We start from the raw sequence: 17,192 nt of genomic DNA, 5'->3' as shown, positions 1-17,192 counted from the left end.
AAACATGTCAAGTCCTTGTCAAGAATTTGTGAAAACTCCACAATATAGAAACATAATCAAAAGAGATGAATTATAATTCCAATGAGTCATTTCATCATCAAAGGAGCGATTTTTGATTGCAAAAAGCCGGCAAGTTAGGTATGATTAAGTCAAAGAATGCTTTAAATGTTGTTCTTGGAATTCACCTGATAATCCATTAAATGTATTTCATTTACTTCTAAAAACTATCAATATTTACGGTGACATGTTTTTCAATATCCCACATTCAATATCCTATTAATTTAAATCATACAATTTAAAGACAATGTTTAATATTGTCAACGAATAAAAAATCACTAGACAACGGCATCTATTGATTTTCTTCGAAACGATCACTTATAGATATTAGGTTTTGTTCAATAGACGGCGTTACCAGCTATGTATTTATTTTCTGTTCTCTTATCGTGTCGCTTTTAACCGCCGAAAGGGAAAAAGAAAGGAGGACGATTTTGTCACCAATAGATGGAGCCAATATAAAGGAGGGAAGATCGAATCGGCGCGTTAAAAGCTGCTCTACAAACAAACGTCTTTATCACCATTTTTCAATCATTTTATTGGAGGTTCTTGATGAGGCAAAGAGATGGCGCTCAATGGTATAAATTGCTTCAATTTGCTTCTTTTCTCTGCTTATGGCATGAAGAAAGCTTGACTGTTGGCCTGGAAACCAGGAGTGAGTAAGTGATCATAAATCTAAAGACACCCTTTAGTTTTATGATCACTTATTCACTCCCTTTTCTCTTTCCCTTCATCATAATCTTTTTGCTTCTTTTGGCTCTTTTTTTTCTTCGTTTCTTCCATTTCCCAACAAAATATATAAAATCTCTTTTCCAAAAACCTTTTCCAAAACCAAAAAACTTTGGTTTTTTTGTTTGTTAATTAAAAATATTTATTCACTTTAATCACTACAACTTGAATGATATTTATAAATATATATACACACACAGTTATTTATCTATATATATAATAAAGAAAGGAAATCAACAAATAAAATAATTAAATCAAAAAATTGTGAGATTAATTTGTTATTTTTATTATTTGTACACTGAATTTTTTGTTTTGTATCCTCATCAATAAATTCATCTTTATCATCTTTTATGATGGTAGAAATATTTTACACGGTAGCAATTATAATAAGAAGATGAGCAATCTCCGCAATGCTATGAAACAGATCTGGTGCAATCCGGGCTAGATTTTCATTTGAAAAGTCGCATGAAGGGAATATATGGATAACATAAGCAGCCTAAAAGAGAAAAAGAGAAGAAAAAAATGGTGAGATGAAAAACAAGCAGAAATAGAACGAATAGAGACGATAGAAGAAGAAGAAGATGGAACAAAATTTGAAGTGAAAGAAGAAGAACAAGAAGAGGCAAAAGAGGAGGAAGTAGAAGTAGAAGCAGAAGAACAAGAAAAAAGGGGATAAAAAAGATGAAGATGAAGAAAAGGAAGAATATGAGAAGCTTGAGATGAACAAATACTGTACCTGCTGAGATCCTGGAGCATTTGAGTTGACTATGCCTGCTGCTTGTTTACTTTGAAGGTAATTTATGAAACCATTTCGTAAGTTATTTGATTGGAGAAGAATGTCCATGTGATCACGACCAGTGGGTAAAGCTAAAAGAATGGCATGTTCATCTTGCATCTGAGAAAGAATGAGAAATGAGAATTAGAAATAAGAATGAAAAAAATAGGAATATGAGTGAGGAAATTGAATGAAATTGGTAAATGAATAGAAAGACTAAAAATAAAAGGCGCAAAAGATTGCATACGAGAGAACCAAGAGGAAAAAATGGTTTCTCTCTCTCTATAGTTTTCTGGTAAAGGAGTGTCTTTTTACTTTGCTTTTCTATGCTTTCAAAGCTATTATGAAGAGTCATTATTTCTTTCATGTATTATTATCTATGGAAACAAGATTATTTCAGGTAGAAAAGAAGGAGAAACAAAGGGTAGAATAGAGCATTACATACCTGCATTTTACGAGCAACAACTTCTAATTGTGATTGCTCAAGCCTCATTCGCTGGGCAATTCGAACTGGTGGAGTACCACCTTCACCCATTACTTGAGGTAATGATGATTGAGCTACTCTGTGATTGCCAGAAACAAAGTGCATTTGAACTGCTGCTTGGTCATTTTTAAGTGCTAATAATCCTTGCCACAGAACGGGATATCGTTCTAATAGTAAAGAGTAACCTTGAGGTGGAACTTGGCTTGCATGTGGCGGTGTTTGTGGATGTATTGAAGTTGGTTGGGACATTGCATGGGCAGGAGGTGGCCCATAAGGCATTGGAGGTGGAAGAGGCTTTTCATCAGCAATAAGAGGCAATGGGAATCCCGGTGGATACGGGAATCTTGGTGGTAAACCCATGGCGGCAACGGCTCTGGCTTGAGCTTCGTGTTGCGCTCGCATTCCTGGATGCATTTGTGAATAATGTGGATGGCCGTACATCATTTGTTGGTGTTGAAGGTATGCGTTTGGATGGAGGGAAAGATGAGAGGGTACGATCATTGGTGGAGGTTGACTGGATGGACGAAGATAAGGACCAGGAGAAGGTGATGATGCTGAGGAAAGATTGCGCATAACTGGCGGCATTGAAGATGGAATGTACATCATGTCAACATTATCTGACATTGGAACGTTAGGAGAAAGCGTTGATGAGGCAGATGTTGGAGAAGGCTGTTGTTTCTGTTGAGGGTGTTGATGTTGAATAGAAACATTGGTGGGAATCATTGATGTTGGAGTTGTGGATTGTTGTGGTTGATGGTGTGCATGCTGATTGTGAATTTGCTGTTGATGATGTGGATGGTGTGGATGTTGTTGATGATGATGATGTTGGTGATGTTGCTGTGCTTGATGCTGTTGCTGTTGTTGGTGCTGTTGTTGTTGATGTTGTTGATGCTGTTGATGTTGTAACAACAGCTGTTGGTGTTGTTGATCATTGAGATAAGATGGTGGAGTTGGATTTGTTTTTCTGTCATGAATTTTACCGAATGGAACTTTAGGCAATTCAACATTAGGAGTAGACGATACATTAACAGACAGTGCGGATTGAACCGATACTGTAGGTTGTTGCTTTTGTTGTGCATGCTGAAGTTGTTGAATTGTAGCATTTGTTGGTACTAACGGCTGTTTCTGTTGGTGGTGAAGTTGCGATTGTAATTGTTGTTGAGATTGTTGGTATTGGTTCTGGAGCTGTTGCTGCTTTTGTTGGTGTTGTTGGTGTTGTTGTTGTTGCTGTAATAAAAGATGCTGTTGTTGCTGTTGTTGGTGAAGGTGGTGTTGTTGTTCAGCAAGATAAGCCGCATTTGGCGATTCAATTTTTCTGTCTTTTATTTTACCAAACGGTACTTTTGGCAATTCAACATTATGCACGGTTGAAATGTTAGTGGGTAACAATGACGATGCAGATGAGCAGGATTGTTGTTGCTGATGTGGTGCTTTTTGTTCATTAGGAAAAGGCGATGTCACTGGAGTTGGAATTGAATCAGTTTTTCTTTCAACAATTTTACCAAGAGGTGGCATTTTAGGTAAATCACCATTGTCAAGAGACACTGGGATAGAAGGTTGTGAAACTGGTTGAGGAGGTTTCTTTTGTTGTTGGTCGTCATTAGATGGATTAGATAATGATTGTGATTCAATTTTACGATCCAAAATTTTACTAAACGGAACTCTCTGTACTTCAACATTATCTGCAACAGTGACTTTGGGAGACACAAGAGGTGCTGCAATAGTGGGTTTAGGTTGTTTGTCTTGGTGCTGTACTCGCTCATCAAGATGAACTGTTGGTTGAGTTTCAGTTTTAATTTCATTAATTTTGGCGAGAGATGATTTAGACTCATCAGCAACAGCAACAGTCAACGGTGTAGTTAAAGTAGTAGATGCTACTTGTTGGGGTTGAGGTCCAGACTGAATTTGTATCTTTGGTTGAATTTGAGCCTGAGATTGTGTCTGTATCTGCAGTTGTGGTTGTGACTGAGGTTGAGATTGAGGTTGAGGATGGGACTGAGATTGCAACTGTGGTTGAGCTTGTAATTGTGGCTGTGGCTGTAATTGCGGCTGAGTTTGAGACTGAGGTTGTGGTTGTGACTGTGGTTGGTTATGAATAAGAGGTTGAGACTGTTGAATTTGCTGTTGAATCTGTGGCTGAGTTTGGTGAATTTGCTGAATTGAAACGTTAGCAGACAATATTGACGTTGTTGACGTTGATGGTGTTGAAGATTGCTGTTTAAGTTGTTGATCGTTAAATTGAGATGATGATGTTGATGAGTCAGACTTTCTTTCAATTATTCTTCCAAATGATGGCATTTTTGGTAGTTCAACCTTGAGAACAGGTAATGTTGGACGTTTCTGACTATTTTCGATGATTAGATCCTTGCATGAACTGGTAGAACCAGTTGTTTCTGAATCAACAGCCTGTGATGTAGATGTTGTTGAGCTGGTGCCTCCTTTAGCAAGAGATCTGGTAATACGAAGAGTACGAATAGCGTTCTTGGAATCACCTTTACCTTCACTGTCTATAGAATCCATTTTAGAATCAGGCAATGACTCTTCGTCTTCCTCATGAATTTCATCAGCTTTCTTGCTCAGACGAGTTGATCTCTTGAATGATTTACTTAAATCTAATCTGTATGAGCCAACGCCTTTCACAACATCTTCAATAATTTCATCGACAGTAGTCTTGTTAGCTTGAGACATTAACCGAGCAGATTTACGAGTTGGTTTAACAGCAGCACCAGACAATGTTGAAGCTGATGCATCAGTTGCAACAGAGGATGAAGATGAGGTAATCACTGGTGTTGATTGTGCATTTGATGTCAAGTTTGTCAATGTTGTTTTATTTATTATAGCTGAGCTGCTATTTTCATTGACACTAGAGACACTAGTGTTAGTAGTTTCATCTTTATCATCTTTACTTTTATCATCGTCAGGTAGGAGAGCTTTACTTGTCTTAACAACCTCGGCAGTGCTTGAACCTTCTTTACCGTCTTGACCTTCTTTAGAATGCAAACGAATTGTGATTGAAAGTTTCCCATGTTGACTGAGTTCAGTAACGTACTCTTTACCGCTTGTTGTGTCATTACTGTGGTCATTCTTGTTTGTTTCTTCAGTCTTTTTCTCACTAAGTTCATTAACGTGGTGTGATGAACTGGATAATGAAGATGAATGTGATGAATGAGTTGAATGGTGATGTGAATGTTGATTTTGATACTGGTGACTGGATACTGATGCTGATTGAATTACATTTGATACAGAAGAAATGGATGAACTTTGAGCTTGAGCGTGATGATTGTGTTGATGGTGAGATGATTGAGCTTGCGGTTGATATTGTGCTTTGTGATCAATAATTTTAGATGCATTGGATGAGGAATGCATAGATTCAAGAGGCGGTGGTCCTTCTTCATCTGAATCTCTGAACTCGAAAACATCGTAGGGTGACAATGATTTTCGAGGTTCATTAGAAACGGTTGATTGTTTCTCGGACGAAGAAACTGTCGATAAGGAAAGAAAGATTCTTTCCTTATTGTGTTTGGATGGAATGTCAACTTCGTATGATTTAGACGGGCCTTCATTACCAGAAACCTTTTTCCTTCTTCCTCTCTTCTTACGAGTATCAGACTTGTCTTGAGAACTGGTATCATGAATGTGTTGATCATTCAATGGATGTTTATTGAAATAAATGCTTGGCTCATCATCAGACAAGTAAGCAGATTCATTGTCAGCACAATGTTGATCATCGGAATTAAATTCTGACCCATAATAAGAGCCACGAACATGTCTCTTTGGTCGCTCAGAGACGGGAGATTTACCTTTCCTGCCTGGTTCACCAGTATGAGAATCGGAACAACCAGATTCATAGCGAGGTAACTGCAACGATGATTCTGAATATTTACGAGTCTTGGCTCGCCTCCCTCTTCTGGGTCTTTCAAGACTCCCTTTACCTCGTTCATCATCATCATCCAATCGACTGTTATCATCTCTTGGATCATCTTTACTTTCCTCTTCAGATTTACAAGATAACTCTTTGGCCAAATCAATCTTTATGTTTGGCAAGCTTGAACCTGATTCTCTCTTCATTTGCAACTTTGCTTTTGACACACTGAATACAAATGATTCAGTTTCAGATGCAGCATCATTTTCCGAGTCAACATCTTGTTTAGATGATTTAAAGTCATTCAAACTGGTGCTCGTTTTCGAGTCAAGGTTATCCAAATCGATTGATTCTGAACACTTTTTATTCCTTTCAAGAATAAATTCCTTCTCAACCATAGATGTTGACGTATTATCTTCATTGTCTCCTTCCTCCAATGATTCTCTTTTACTATCAATCTCATTAACTGATGGTGAATCGTCATCAAACAATTCAGTCTTTTCTGAACTATCTGAGCCTGTATCAGGTTGTTGTTTCTTTTGATTATCATCAGAGAGAAGAGAATCAATTATATTTTCACTGATAAATTTAGCTTTGCTTTCATTGTTGTCCATACTATCATCAGAAGCTGGCTCATCAAAAACAGGTCGACTACAGCTATCATCATCATTTACACCAACCAGACTGAAATCATCCTCTTGGCTGATTTGACGATGATCAGTTTTACTTTCAGATACATCTTGTGAATCATCCTCAGTTTTACCCAAAAATGATTCTCCAGTTTCACTATGGTGAAATGGTGAATCCGATGTTGATGGTATTTTATCAACTAAAGGTGTTTCATCAATGATCAATTTCTCATTACCTTCTTCACCATCATCGAAGCAACCATCATTTTCACTGGCATTCAAATCAATATGACTTGAATCCAAGTATAAATTGGAAGATAATGATGTTTCACTTGGTCGCCTCTCTTCTTGCCTATTTGTATCAACCAAAGGACTGATAGACTCTTTAATAGGACTTTCTTTACCAATGATACCAGAAACATCATCTTCCTTCTTTTCAGAGCACAGAGTTGACTCTATATTCTTGTCTTCCGATTTGGAGGAGCTTCTTCTTCTGGATACAATTGATGACGAGGAAGATGATGATATTGATAATGTAGTTGATGGTGGCGTTGGTGCTGCTGTTGGAATGGTGGTGGGTAAAGTTGGAGTTACTGTTGTTATTGTTGTTAATGATGTTGATGTTGATGACAAGATGGTGTTTACTGTTGTCGATGGTAATGTTGTTAAAATTGGTTGAGCTGAGGTTGTTTTTACAATTGATGATGATAATGATGCGGATGATAAACTTTTTTCATCTTCAGAGTATTTCTTTTCTTCTTTCATAATCTCATTTTCCAAGATGGAGGTTCCAGTAGAAGCAGAACAAGTTGTGACAGAATTTACAGAACAAGTTGTTGTAGTTGTTGTTGTTGTTGATGGTAAATCAACAACAGTATCAGCAAGATCATCGGCAATTTTCCTCTGGTTATGATTATCTGTGTGTTCACCCTCTGAAAGTGATGAGGATGAAGAGGAAGATGAGAATGATGATGATGATGAAGGTGAGGAAGATGAAAGTGTTGATGGCAAGAACTTTCCAGTTTCGACATTTTTGATGCTTTCTTTTTCTTCTTTACATTGACTTGTAGCAGAGCCATGAATGGGACTAGAAGCAATAGGTTTGCTTGAGCTATTGAGTGAACTGGCTCCAGTTGATGGTAATGAGGTAAATGAGCTCGTACTGATCCCACTAATGTTATTATCAATACTACTGCTACTTGTGTTGTTGTCTTTGAAGTTGACTATTGATGAACTGATGCTATTAATGGCTGCATTATTTTCAGTTTGATCGTCCAATTTAGCAATCGAACTATCATCTGATTCTTCGGCAATTTGAAGTGGTGCATCTTCATCGGCAACCATGTAAGCCATGTCAATTTCGGGTTCAGTTGGTGAAGCAATACGTTCAATGTACTGTTCTGGTTCTTTGGTAAGTTCAGGAATAGATTCAACATTCATCTCTTGAAGAAGAGCTGATACAGCGAGGTCATCTTCAATCTTTCGCTGATCATCAATTTCACATTCTTTAACATCGTCAACCTTGAAGGGATCAACGTTAAGAATGGATGGATGATGAAGATGGTGTGGAAATGTTACCTTACTCTCAGGACCACTTGGAATGGCACCAAATATGTTAGATTCGAGGATTCGTCGTTCATCTTCCATAACAGGTTTAGAAAGTTCATCATCTTTTTTAGAACAGGGAACGATAAGTTCATCGAAAAGTCCTTTAGGTTCTTTGAAATGATTCCAGCTTTCATCTGCCTTCAACTCTTCTACCAACCTTTGAGTTTCAATGGCTGCCTCTTCTTCAAACCTTCTCTCCCTAATTATCTTCTCTTCTTTAGATAAAGCAGACGGACCAGAGGCTACCTTCAAACCTGAAGAGCTTGAATTGTGAGTTGAATGTAGACTAGTAAAATCATCAACACTGTTCTCTTCTGATGAATGACTGTTATAGATGGCTTTCTCAAGAAGACGAGCCTGTTCTCTTGTCTCAAGATCATCTTCTTCATTAGTCAAAGAAGAAAGTCGCTGATGTTGATATTTATCTTTAACAGGTTCACCAGTTTCACCCAATCCTGGTGCACCTTTCTTCTCCACCATTAAATCACTGATAGAACCAACATTGGATAACTTTTTCAATGGAGATGGGCTCTTGACTCGTTTCACTGAACCAACAACTTTGTGTTCATCATCTTTCTTTTCTTCTTTCATAACCGGTTTTTCATTATGCGTTTTACCCTCAACAACAGTCACTGATGTAGTTGTAGTTGTTGTTGAAGTTGAAGTTGATGTTGTTGTTGTTTCTGTTGCTGCTGCTGTAGTAGTTGTTGTTGTTGGAGCTGCTGATGATGATGATGAAGAAGAAGATGATGACGATGATGATAATTCCAGTTTCACCTTGGTTTCACTCAATATTTTCTCTCTCATTGTTTCTTTTTCCATCATCCTATCTTTTTCAAATCTCTTTTCTTCTCCAATAAATGTTGACTTCCTATGTCCACCAATTTCCTTTTCTTTCTCTTTATTAGCCTCCTTCTCATTATGACTTGAAGTTGATAAAGATGAAGATGACAATCGATCTCGATCTTTCATCTTTTTAGACTTCTTTCTTTCCTCATTATTATTGCTAGAACTAGATTTAACCTTATTATCTTTTTCTTTCTTCTTACCTCCGCTTATTACTCCTAATCCAGTTGTTTCCATGGTAAGACCATCTTTACCATGATGGTAATGATGATGATGTGAATGGTGACTCTCACTGACTTCTTTACCCTCCTTCCCATGCAATGATGATTCCATTGATGTTGATGTCAAAATATTTCCACTGTTATTATTGGCATTCACTTCTTTAAGCCATTTTTTATTGGGCTTATTTGATTTTTCACTTAATACACTTCCACTTAAAGAGTGATCACTTAAACGATCCAAATTGTGAGACAGAGATTTGGTAGACACATGATCCTCATGTTTGGATGCAGTTGATTTAATTGAGCTGATTGAATGATTATCCCAAATAGATGATGAGGTGGCACAAACAGTTGAAACTGTTAATTTATCACTATTTTCAGGACCACATTTCAACACTGTTACCCGAGATGGTGGTTCAGGTTCACAATCCGCTTGACTAACAATTTTCTCTATCCTTTGGAGACTCTGCTCAAAATCAGATGCATCTGACCTAAGGTCAGCATCAGATTCCAATTTGTAATCATTTTCAAATTTGGCTGAAGACTTTTCACGAGATGATGATTCACTGCAACTACGTTCTTTGTGTCGTTTATCCTTATCCTTTGATTTAACACTTTTTACCTTTTTCTTTTTCTTTTTACTCTTCTCTTTGCTTTCATCAAAATCATCACCAAGTCCACTGGACATTGATTGAAGTCGTCGTTTCTCAATTTTATCACTAACATTCTTCTCGTGGTTACCAAACGATGTTACTGGTCCAGTTGTTAATTTGTTGTCAACATCTTTATCCGATTTAGTCAACACTGCATCATGAAGTTTATCATGTACCTTATCATGTTTGTCATGATTTTTATCATGACTCTTCTTCTCATGACTCTTCTCTTTAACCTTTTCCAAATGGCCATCTTTATTTTCTTTGGATCTTTCCTTCAACTTTTTATCTTCCTTACTTCGTTTGATAGATGTTGGCCCATCATTGTCTCTATCCTCTGAGCGAACCTTTGAGATCGATGTTGAATGTTTCTCATCTTCTCTATCACCTCGATCTTTTTCCTTTTCTTTAGATAGTTTTAATTTCTTTTTCGCTATCTTATCATCACTTTTATCCTTACTGGATGAATTATCACTTTTATGATGATGATGACTCGATGATAGAGATGACCATTTAGATGAAGATGTAGACAATGGATGGTTGGAAGACGATGATGATGTTGCAGCAATGGGCCCTTCTTTTTTATCATCTTTCGATGACATTAAACTTTTGCTTGTTGATTCATTATCTTCATTCTCATGTCTCTCAGGACGATCATCCATTTTCTCTTCTTTCACTTTAACCTCAACTGAACCATCTTTACTTGACTTTTTGTGTTTATTGTTAGAATGAGTAGAACCATTACTATTTTCCTTCTTGAATTTCTTTGGTATCTTGGGTTTGGTTGTGATCTCTTCGTCTGAACTATCCTCTGTTAATTTATGTGAAGGCTTAGGCTTATTATAACGTGGTGAAGTCATTGAGATTTCATCATCACTATCACTTGAGTAAATTAGGTCTTTGGTTTTCTTGGAGGTGGATGATGAGTGAGCAGAGTTTTTCATGGCAGAAGCTAATAAAGCTTCAAATCCAAATTCAGAATCAGAATCAGAGTCAAGTGGTTTAGGAGGGACACTTTTCTTGGCCTTCTTTGCCACCTTTGAACTACTCGAGGAATTACCAGCAATTAAGGTTGCATTAATACCAGATGGACCATCATCCTCCATATCATCATCATTATCTGATGATGAAGGAGAACTTTCAATGATTAATTTTCTCTTTTTAGCACCAGAATTTGATTTAGATTTTAAACGGTTCAAGGATGAGGAAGAGGAAGAGGACGCTGTTACTGATGATGATGTAGTTGTTGTTGTTGTTGTTGTTGAAGCAGTTGCAGGTAATGATGGAGTTGGTAAAGATGACGATGAAGGTGTCGTTGTGCTTGTTGTTAATGGAGTTGTTGATGCAGCTGCCGATGATGCTCTTCGTTGACGGATTATTTCCATTCCAGATCTATCAGCACCACTTCCAGCTCCTCCCTCATCAGAATCAGAATCATCTGAGTCTGAGTCAGTATTACGTGAACCTCGATCCTCTTTTTTAGCTCGACTCTGCTTAAGCACATCAAACTTTGACCTCATCGCATCCATATCTTTATTGGCCTCTTTCAAACTTTGATTGTGACTTGATCGAGCTTTCACTTTATCATACATTGAAAAGTAAATTGGTTCATCATCTGTTATTCCCAGTTTTTTCATTTCCGATCGATAACGGGCAAGCTGCTTCTTCTCTTCCCTCTCAGCCATTTCACGATCTCTTTCCTCTTGAGTCTTCTTTTCTCTGTCCTTTTCTCTGTCTTTTGATACCTTTCCCTCCTTTTCTCCTCCTTTACCATTCTTTTCTCGATTTTTATCCTTCTCTTTCTTGAATCCACTCTTCTCTTTAGATTTTTCTTTACCTTCAAAACAACTTCGTTTATCTTGATGTTGCAGATTCCCTGAAGTAGATGAAGATGATGATGATGATTGCGACTTTAATTTAACCCTTTCTTTATTAATAGATGAATCGGTTCCCTTGTGTATTTTACCTTCTTTTTTGAACATCTTTTTCTCCTCTTTACCAGATTTGTTATTGTTATTGCCAGGAATGTCTCCACTAGCTCGAGATTTGTCATTTAACTTGCTCAAACCAATATTTATACCATCATTTCCACTATTGTTATGTGAACTTTTCCTTTCTTTATCATGTTTCTTTGGAAAATGTAAACTATTATTGGTATTGGATGATGATGAAGAAGATGCAAGAAATGATGAACCTATATTAATAGATTCTTTTGAATCACTTTTGTCTTCTTTTGAATGTGACTTAGTTTTATCACCTTTACGTGCAACATTACCAGGCTCATGACTGATATTGGTACCTCCAGAGGAGGTTAAATGATTGTCAGAATCTTGGTCTACATCATCACTGGAAGAGTGACGATTGTAAGTTGCACTGGACAATGTTTCTGTTGTCTTTTTGAGATCATTTCTACTAAGAGATTTCACATTTGGACCAAATATCGATGTGGAAGATGAAGAAGAAAGAGAAGATGAATGATGAATTTGATTTGACCGTTTAGGTATTGAGCTAGTTGATTCATGATGAGACAAATTATTAACATATGATGATGTGTAACTGGTTGAGTTTGATGTGGATGAGCTCCCACTGAGCAAATCTTTTCTTTGGTTTGATCCAATTGTATTGTCTTTTTTACTGTTACCTTGTCGGAGATCAGATGAGGCTGATAATCGACGTGCATCATTCCTACTGCTACTTGAAACATTATTTAACCCGATATTATCCTTTTTAACCGTACTAGATGAAACAGTTGATAAACCAGATAAATTACTGGTTGAACAGGATGATGCCCTATTAAGAAGATTAGGAGCAACGGATGGTGAGGATCCTGAGGATGATAATGAGGATACCGCCGACGCAGTCAAGGATGAGCCTGATGATGAGATTGAGCCAAGACGAGAGGAGGTTGGCGGAAGATTTGAGCAGGTCAATGAAGAGGCGGTTGAGGCTCCAGTTGTTGTTGCCGTCGTTGTTGTTATTGTTGTTATTGTTGTAGATAATGACGACAATGATGTGATTGAGGTTGAAAAGGGTGAGAATGAATTACACCGAGCTGGAGCAGATTGCGGAGTATTTGGAGTGCTTGGTGTACAGTTTCCTGATTTTGACTTATCAATCGAGCTAAGTTTCCCTGGTTCAGAAAGTTTACGCGTAAACAGTGACGATGGATGGTGATGGTGAGCTTTGGAGTCATGCAAATAAGACGATGTTGATTGATAATGGTGAAGCTTTGATTCAACAGTTGAACTCGATAAAGATGATGAAGATGACTTTTCGTCGAGAGATGTTGAAAACTCTTTGGCGGCTGCTTTGGTTCGAAAGGCTGGTTTCAAAGAGGAACCACTCGCTTCTCCAACACTAGAAAAAGATACTGTTGATGTCGTCTCTTTTGGTTCATATTTTTCATTAATATGCTCCAATCTTTTAGAATCTTGATCAAAAATACTTGACTTAGAAAGAAGAGAACGAACAATATCTGAAGGCTCGATTCGTTGTGAATTAAGAGACGAAGACAGATTAACATGACTTTTCTTTATAATGTTGTATTTACTGTAGTCCACTGTAGGGGTTGATGATAACCCACTTGAAGAAGCACCATCAGACCCTTTACCAGTAACTGAACTTAAAGAACCAGATCCTGTTCCAGCTCCAACTCTCCATGGAATGTATTTCTCATCTAAAGCCTTAATCCGATCTTCAATTGACATCTTGGTCGGTGATGTTAACCCTGGCGATCTTAAAGCTAATTTACTGCCATTTCCCGTTGTCGACAGGGTCAAACTTTCCGTTGTATCGGCTGACCCACTACCCGAGAGGAGGATATTATCTTTATCTTTAACATTATCATTATTAATAATGTTATTTGACTTTGTACTTGAAGAGGTATTAGTGTTACAATATAATTTATCAATTTGGTTGTTAAACGTTGTATCACCAGATGCAGAAGGTACTAAAGTTGATGAAGGTAACAATGATAAAGACGAGGATAAAGATGATGCCGTTGTTGTAGTGGTAGTTGATGAGGAGTTGGAGGTTTGGGAGGTTGTGGTTGTAGGAGCAGTTACATTACAATCTGTTTTAGACTCGGTGCTTTTAGCACGAAGTCGTTTTGGCACTTGAATACTAATTGGTGATAAGTTGCTCAATGGAGACATAATAGAGTTCCCTTTGGGAGAACTGTGGGGCACTTGTGGTAGTTGAGAGGAATCTTTTGACTGAGTTGAAAAAGACGAGGATGATAGTGATGAAAGCGGTGGTTGAGACTGAGAAGATTGATAAGCGAGAGAAGAGCTCGAGGTAGATAAATTTCTATGTGATGAGGAATTTGAGTGATGATGAGATGATTTATTGGATGATCTGAGAGATGTTGCAAACTCAGGTAAAGGTAGTGAGAGGGGAAAATTAAAGCAAGTGTTGGTTGTTGTACCATTATCTGGCAGATTGAGGCCACTTGATTCAAATGACCGAGAGGAATTACTGCTGTTGTTATTACTATTACTGGCGCTTATTGAACTACGTTTACTTGAATCAATGGTGCTACCAACTTTATCACTCGACGATGACACCTCATTGGAATTGTGCTCATCAGCTCGAGTGGTTGTACTATGGACATCTTGTTGTTGGTTATTTACAGATGAAGATCCCAAGGTATCTGATGAAGAGACCCGAGTTGCAAGGGTTGTGAGAAGAGTATTGGTATCAATGGTAATATTTAAATCACATGATTCACTTAATCTCTTACGATTATTCGGATAATGGTGACTTGTGTTGACTTGATTTCCAGTAGCTGTTGGAGTTGTAGATAAAGAATAATCATCAATTGATTTTATTGATTCCAAAGAGGATGGACCGGATGATGAGATTGATGGATTGGTCACAGACGAAGTATGATTACCACTTATAACACCAACAATATTATTACTATTATTATTATTAACATTATTATTACCTGTGGATGTTGGCGTCGACGAAGTGGGAACCTCACTAGAGGATAAGGAATTTAAATGATGATGGACAGTTGAAGATTGACGACGAGGATCGGTTAAACTTCTGTTGATCATGGATGATGTTGCATCAACCGTTTTCAATGGAATTGCACTGGTTTCTTTAGCACCATGAACACCTATTCCGGTTTTAGATTTAACACTACCGGAAGTTGATGAGAATAATTTTTTATTATTAACTTTAATCACATCACTGGTATCCAATGGAATTAAGACATCAGGGTACTCGGGGTACTTTGACCATTGACTCAGGTAAGACTTCTCAAAAAATAATTTTTGACATTCACGAGATGCAAAATCAACCTGAAGACGTCTACCATTAAATAGGCGACCCTTCAGATCAGTGACTGCATTAGAAGCAGATTCAACTGATTCATAACATACAAGACACTTTCCCCTTTCCCTATCCACTGTTAATGAAACAACGGTGCCAAAGCGTGAACATTGACGAAACAAACATTTATCTGATGTAGATTCTGAAATACCATGAAGCCAGACACAATTGGTGGGCATTGATTTACCAAAGCCCAATTTAATCCGATTGGCACCAAGGTTTTCACCATCCAGTTTCCGCATACCCTTAACTACACTAGATATATCGGAATACTGGATGAAAGCGTAGGTTGAGGTTCCTTGTTTTTTAATATCTATCTCAATGATTTCACCGAAAATTTCAAAATGAGATCGTAATTCTTGTGTGGTTATATCTTTCTCTAAATTACCAACAAATAAAGTTCTCGTAGCTTTTGGATGATATTCATCTAATTCAGCTTCCAATGGACGAAAATCATTATCTTCAGCATCCAACCCTTCATGAGGTGTAACTTCAATCTTGCATCCGAAGAATAATTTGTTCTATGAAGTGCGTGTGTGTGTTTGTTGTTTTTTTTTATTTTGTTGAATGGTTGGTTGGATGGTTGGTTGTTTAATTGTTGATTGTTGTTTGTATAAAATCAAGAATAGTAGAGTTGGGAAAAAAGGCAGTTGAAAGAAGAACGAAAGAAATGGCAGAAGGGAAATAAAGAGAAAAAAGAAAGAGAAAAAACCAGGCATGAAAAGTCGATCAATGCTGTTAGCAAGGGAGTGGGAAGCTTCCAGGAAAGAGTAAGTGATGAAAAAGAAAGGCACAAAATGACTTGTTTCTTTTCCTCGCTTTTTCTCTCTTTCTGAGGGTTACACATTTGCCTCAAGAGGAAGAAAGAGATAGAGTAGTTTATAGAAGAAGAGCCAACAAGAAAAAATAATGGAAATAACGAAAATAATAGTAATGAACATAATAAAATAATAATACTAACTAATAATGAAAATATTAATAAAAGAATAAATAAATAAATGGAAATAGTGATAATAATGAGTAAAGAAAAAAAATAGGAACAGAAAACAGAGACTAAACTAGAGACTGGAAAAAGAGAGCCAGGAAAAGCAATAGAAGTGCAAATGTAAGGGAAAATAAATTCTATAATGGAAATGGGAAAGGATAAATTGAATAGAAATGAAATATCTGTACACTTACTTTTGAGACCTCTAAAGCTTTCTCGACATCTTCTGCTTTCTTAAATGAAACAACAGCAACCCGATCAGTTCCTTGGCCGGTCACCTTTACACCAATTACTTTACCGTGTTTCTTATATTCATGGAATAATCCATCTTTTAAACTAGAATCTGTGGATCTGATGGGCAAATTTCTTATACAAATACCAAGTGGACGATCATCCTTAAATGTTGCTGAAGAATCAGATCCTGGTGTAGGCAAGGGTTGCTGCTGTTGAACAATGGTAGATGATGTGGTTGTTGTTGACGAAGAAAAAGGTGGCTCATAATATTTTGTCCACAAATTTCTGTTCTCCAATCTATTTTCCGAATTATGGGCTTTGGAGGCTGCTCGGATATCAATGAAAGATACGGTTGCACTTAAATTATCACATTTTCCACTCAATATCTTTACACGTTGTACTGTTCCATATCTGCTAAAATGGTCCACAATTTTAGATTCCGAGATATTATCCGGCAAATTGCCGATCTGCAGATGTCGAGTCTCACGAACCATTTACACAAGCAGAGAAAAAAAAATTAAATAACGTAATTGATTACTATTAAAAAAAAGATACAAGCTAAGGACATAGTTTTCTTATTATTTAGCTTAAGGTTTCAACATTATTTTTTGCTGTATGTTGTTTTAGTTGGTTTTCTGGTTTTCCTTTACTTTGCGACAAGCTTGAGTTGCCCAAACTAACTAAAACTGAACAAAGAGAATAATATTGATTATCTTCTCATTGGTCCGTTGACAGAGATAAAGTGTGTCATTTAACCTTAAATTGCACACTTTTA

The 17,192-nt window shown here is 37.1% G+C and overlaps 1 protein-coding gene across 4 annotated transcripts; it reads right to left on the bottom strand.

Moving 5' to 3' along the window:
- Positions 1-1,045: 1,045 nt before the first annotated feature.
- Positions 1,046-17,163, bottom strand: spen (spen family transcriptional repressor split ends). 4 transcript variants are annotated; one of them, XM_089267140.1, is made up of 6 exons: positions 16,378-17,081; positions 14,810-15,719; positions 14,603-14,647; positions 2,004-14,512; positions 1,520-1,678; positions 1,046-1,279 (listed from the first exon to the last, which is right to left on the bottom strand). In XM_089267140.1, exons 1-6 carry the CDS (start codon positions 16,909-16,911, stop codon positions 1,151-1,153), a joined length of 14,286 nt encoding a protein of 4,761 aa, XP_089123266.1. In that variant the 5' UTR covers positions 16,912-17,081; the 3' UTR covers positions 1,046-1,150. The 4 variants fall into 4 exon arrangements, with proteins under 4 accessions (XP_089123266.1, XP_089123265.1, XP_089123264.1 ...); XM_089267139.1 differs by having other exon boundaries at positions 2,004-14,647; positions 16,378-17,163; XM_089267138.1 differs by having other exon boundaries at positions 14,603-15,719; positions 16,378-17,065.
- Positions 17,164-17,192: the final 29 nt, after the last annotated feature.

This window comes from Tetranychus urticae, chromosome 2 (assembly GCF_039701765.1).
Source record: "Tetranychus urticae isolate SD_2017Ah chromosome 2, NJAU_TeUrti_SD_1.0, whole genome shotgun sequence".
NCBI lineage: Eukaryota > Metazoa > Arthropoda > Arachnida > Trombidiformes > Tetranychidae > Tetranychus > Tetranychus urticae.
The sequence above is the reverse complement of the archived record's forward strand: the minus strand, read 5'-3'. Positions and strand labels throughout refer to the sequence as shown.